At 39.4% G+C, this 4,559-nt stretch overlaps 1 protein-coding gene across 1 annotated transcript; it reads left to right on the top strand.

Annotated features, from left to right (window-relative positions):
- On the top strand, positions 1 to 1,906 carry adrb1 (adrenoceptor beta 1). Its single transcript, XM_056468870.1, has one exon. The coding sequence runs from the start codon at positions 25 to 27 to the stop codon at positions 1,255 to 1,257; it is 1,233 nt and encodes a 410-aa protein (XP_056324845.1). The 5' UTR covers positions 1 to 24; the 3' UTR covers positions 1,258 to 1,906.
- Positions 1,907 to 4,559: the final 2,653 nt, after the last annotated feature.

Genomic DNA, 4,559 nt, shown 5'->3' with positions numbered 1-4,559 from the left:
GCGGGGCTGGAGAGCAGAGCGCGGATGGAAGCGCTCCACACAGGACCTGAAGTTCTGAATGAACGCGCTTCTTTTCTCCAAACCATGGGAGACGGGCTACCGTCCGTAAACTACAGCAATGACTCTAAACGCGCCACGGCGGATCTTAACGTTTCAGAACAGTGGCTCGTGGGCATGGGAATCCTCATGGGTCTGATAGTGTTTGTCATTGTAGTGGGGAATATACTGGTTATAGTCGCCATAGCGCGGAATCAGAGGCTCCAGACGCTCACCAATGTTTTCATCGTATCTCTGGCGTGCGCAGACCTCATCATGGGGTTACTGGTGGTGCCATTTGGCGCAGCCCTTGAGGTCAGAGGAGCCTGGATGTATGGATCGTTCTTCTGTGAATTCTGGATATCTCTTGATGTACTTTGCGTCACGGCGAGCATCGAGACCCTGTGCGTAATTGCAATAGACAGGTATATCGCCATCATCTCTCCATTTCGCTATCAAAGCCTTTTAACAAAAGCACGAGCCAAGGTGGTGGTGTGTGCGGTGTGGGCTATTTCAGCCCTGGTGTCGTTTCCCCCCATCCTCATGCACTGGTCCCAGGACAGCGAGGAGACATCGTGTTATGAAAATCCCGAGTGCTGTGACTTTGTCACCAACCGCGCATATGCCATCTCCTCATCCATTATATCGTTTTACATCCCTTTAATAGTCATGATATTCGTCTATGCTAGAGTGTACAGAGAAGCCAAACAGCAGCTGAACAAAATCAACAAATGTGAGGGAAGGTTCTACAACAATCACGGTACAAACTGCAAACCAACCCGAAAACGGACCACCAAGATCCTGGCTTTAAAAGAGCAGAAGGCTCTGAAAACGCTGGGAATAATCATGGGAACGTTCACTCTGTGTTGGCTGCCGTTCTTCATCGTGAACGTGGTGCGGGTGTTTTGCGCACAAGTGGTGGATAAGGAGCTCTTCGTCTTTTTAAACTGGCTGGGGTACGTCAACTCCGCATTTAATCCCATCATATACTGTCGGAGTCCCGACTTCAGGAAAGCCTTCAAGAGGCTGTTGTGCTGTCCCAGGCAGGCGGACCGCAGGCTGCACGTGAGCTCGTGCGATCTGTCCCGCTGCACTGGAGGCTTTGGGAACTCGATGGAGCAGAGTATGCTCGGGACGTGGTCGGACTGTAACGGCGCAGACAGCAGCGACTGCAGCCTGGAGAGAAACGGCAGGATGTCCCATTCAGAGTCTCAGCTGTAAAAGTGCAGCCAACATTATTTCATCAATAATACACGAGTGAAAATGCGATTGGTTGAGGATATCAGGTAGGCTGACTATAATTAGGAGCCAAGAGCTTGTTTTGAGGTAACCAATGAAGTTAACTGACAAAAAAAAAAAACTGACTAGTGAGTTATTGTATTTCTTCTTCTTCTTCGTTTTTACTATTTCCAAACAACGCACAAAGTAAATAATTAGGTGGTGAGGAACGACATACATTTTCCCTCCCCCACTCAACGCGTTCTGTATACACTCCGCTCTAGCTCCACTCCGGGTTTTACTTTACGCTCGGAGCGATCGTGGATTGAGTGATCATGCGAATTCTCTTTGGTTCATTCCGATTTGCTCCACCATGAACATGGAAAACTTTAGTGATGATAACAACAGTCCGAGTGCATTTATTGCTACAATATATTTTCAAATTTTCCAACCTTTTTAGCAGCGGGTTACAGAATCATTTTTCAGATTAATTTAATCTGTACGGATTTTATAAATCATTTTATTTCACGAACCAAACCACTTAACTACAAAGCAGACCACAACATAATGGCAATTAAAAAATAAATAAATAAAAATAAATAAATAAATAAATAAATAAATAAATAAATAAATAAATAAATATATATATTATTTGTGGGCGATGCAGTGGCACAGTATAGTGCTATCGCCTTACAGCAAGAAGGTCGCTGGTTCGAACCTCGGCTGGGTCAGTTGGCGTTTCTGTGTGGAGTTTGCATGTTCTCCCTGCGCTTGCATGGGTTTACTCCGGGTGCTTCGGTTTCCCCCACAGTCCAAAGACATGCCGTACAGGTGAATTGGGAAGGCTAAATTGTCCGTAGTGTATGAGTGTAAGTCAGTGTGTATGGATGTTTCCCAGAGATGGGTTGCGGCTGGAAGGGCATCCGCTGCGTGAAACATGTGCTGGATAAGTTGGCAGTTCATTCCGCTGTGGCGACCCCAGATTATTAAAGGGACTAAGCCGAAAAGAAAATGAATGAATGAATAAATTATTATTTGTGTGACTGATAAATCATCACAGTCTGAGGGAAAAAGTCCATTATGTAATTTGCAGAGCTTCATTGGAATGGGCGGAGCTAAATATGTGCTGTACCCTCTTACTGGTGAAATTTCTGTATGCCATTAGTTGTGCACAATGAATAAACTAAACTAATGCAAACAAATAAGATTGTTTTGCCAAAAGCATACAATCAATTAGCAGCCTAGAAGATCTTAATAATTCACAGTTGGCCTGTTTTTTAATGTTTGTCAATCATTGATATAAGCCAGTTCCTTTATCGATTTAAATACGTTCTAACCCTTACCCTATCGACATTACTGTAAGTCTGCTCACCAATCAAATTTGAGGACCTGAACTAACTGTTGTATAAAATATTATAATAATTTGATGATTAATCCATTTAATCCCAATTCATTTCCACATAAATCAGGACATTTCGACAGCTCACAGAAGCAAACTGCATGTTTTTAATTCTAAAAAATAAAATTACTGAAAAGCAACATAATTGAATTATTTTACTCTCACTATATGCACAGAAAAAGGTTTTGATTATCTGAGTTCTTGCGTATATTTTAATTTAATCCAACAATACCCTAAATCTACTCATATTAATGGATGAGGATAAAATCAGTGGCTCAGTCAGTTATGCAAAATTCTCACCGGTTATAAATGTTTACATGTATTGTGATAATTCATTGGGCTAGAAAGTAATCATAAAAACACATTAATATTAAATACAAATGTTTAAATAATTTAACATCACTTTAAATTAAACGATCATATAAAACTAAGACGGACTGCATTTAAAGTAAACCCTCAAATATATAGGTTCTTCAGACCCCAAAGTAAATGCTGTTTATGTTTTTGTGAGATTTAATGGGTTAAAAACATTTGGTTAATGCTGTTCCTAATTTCTAAAACATTTTTAATAATAATAATAATAAAAACACTCAGTATTTAGCAGTGAATAAGTTGGAGTTAGACTGATGCAGTGGAGTGTTGTTGAAACAGCAGTGAAACAGTGTTCTTCATTCTTCATAGCAATGTTCTCAGGCTTTGTGCCTTTACATTGCTTATCGAATGTGTGATTTTAAATCTTCTTTTACCTCATACCTGTATAATGTGCAAATTGTACAAGGAGGAAATTGTTTATATTAAACAAACTGTTCAAATGTACAGTATTTATTATTTGATGCATTGTACAGCATATAAGAAAAAGCGTGGTAAAAATGTGATCAAATGTTAAATATACTTGTCATTTACATGCACCTTATCTGTGTCAAATGTGAGCTGTCCGACGGGGGCAATGAGCTTCTTGCATTTTTTCCAAGTTAAATATGTTACTAGATTTACTGATTTACTGTAAATGAGATGTATACACGCATATTTTTGGGGGCCGTGTTTTGTTATGAATAAATTGTTCCCAACTTCACATTTTTACAGAACTAATTTATGTACCAGTGCCTCATGTGAAGTATTGTACAAGGTTCATCATGTTGACGTCAAGTTGGCTAGCGTGCAATAAAACGTGATATTGTGAAAAGGCACACTGCTTTTGAAATTACTTGGTGAGAATCGTTGCCATCAGTTGTGATTTCTGCATGTCGTTTATTTGTTTTGTTTGTTTGTTTGTTTGTTTTTGTCAGCAGACCTTTAACTATTCCACTTGAGATTTACATCTGAATATGTGAATTACTCTCATCTGCCGTGGATTGAAAGTTAAAAAAAAAGTAAAAGTCTTTTTTTCAACTGGCTAATGTCTACCAAAGGCCTCCCATTAGAGCTTGCCTTAAATATTTATGCGCTGACCTCATTTAGTTTGATCTGATTGCTTCACTTGCATCACTACTGGGTTTTCCACTATCTCAGACTACATTGGACTGTAAAAAACACGACAGCGTCATTTCAGCGGTGCAAAGTGTGTTAAGAGTTCTTTGGTTCTTTAAATTCACCACACAGTGTGAACACAAAGCGTTCTCCTAATGGGATCATTTTCTGCATCAGTGGAGTGTTAGCACTGGCTTTAGGATAGCAATATGGGAATTTTTAGTTCAACATGCTGTATGCCTTTTATTAATCATATGCATGCTAATTTAAAAGCAATAAAGATTTGCTGCTTAAATAATTTTGCAGCCCACTGCAGTTAGGACTGATGAACTATATATGATGGAATTATGTTATAAATTGTTTAATGTGATTTACTGGTTTTCTTTCTTCTGTAGCCAATAGAAAAAAATATTGCTTAAGGGGGCTAATAATAATGACC

The sequence above is a fragment of the Danio aesculapii genome, chromosome 12, assembly GCF_903798145.1.
Source record: "Danio aesculapii chromosome 12, fDanAes4.1, whole genome shotgun sequence".
Lineage (NCBI taxonomy): Eukaryota > Metazoa > Chordata > Actinopteri > Cypriniformes > Danionidae > Danio > Danio aesculapii.
The sequence above is the reverse complement of the archived record's forward strand: the minus strand, read 5'-3'. Positions and strand labels throughout refer to the sequence as shown.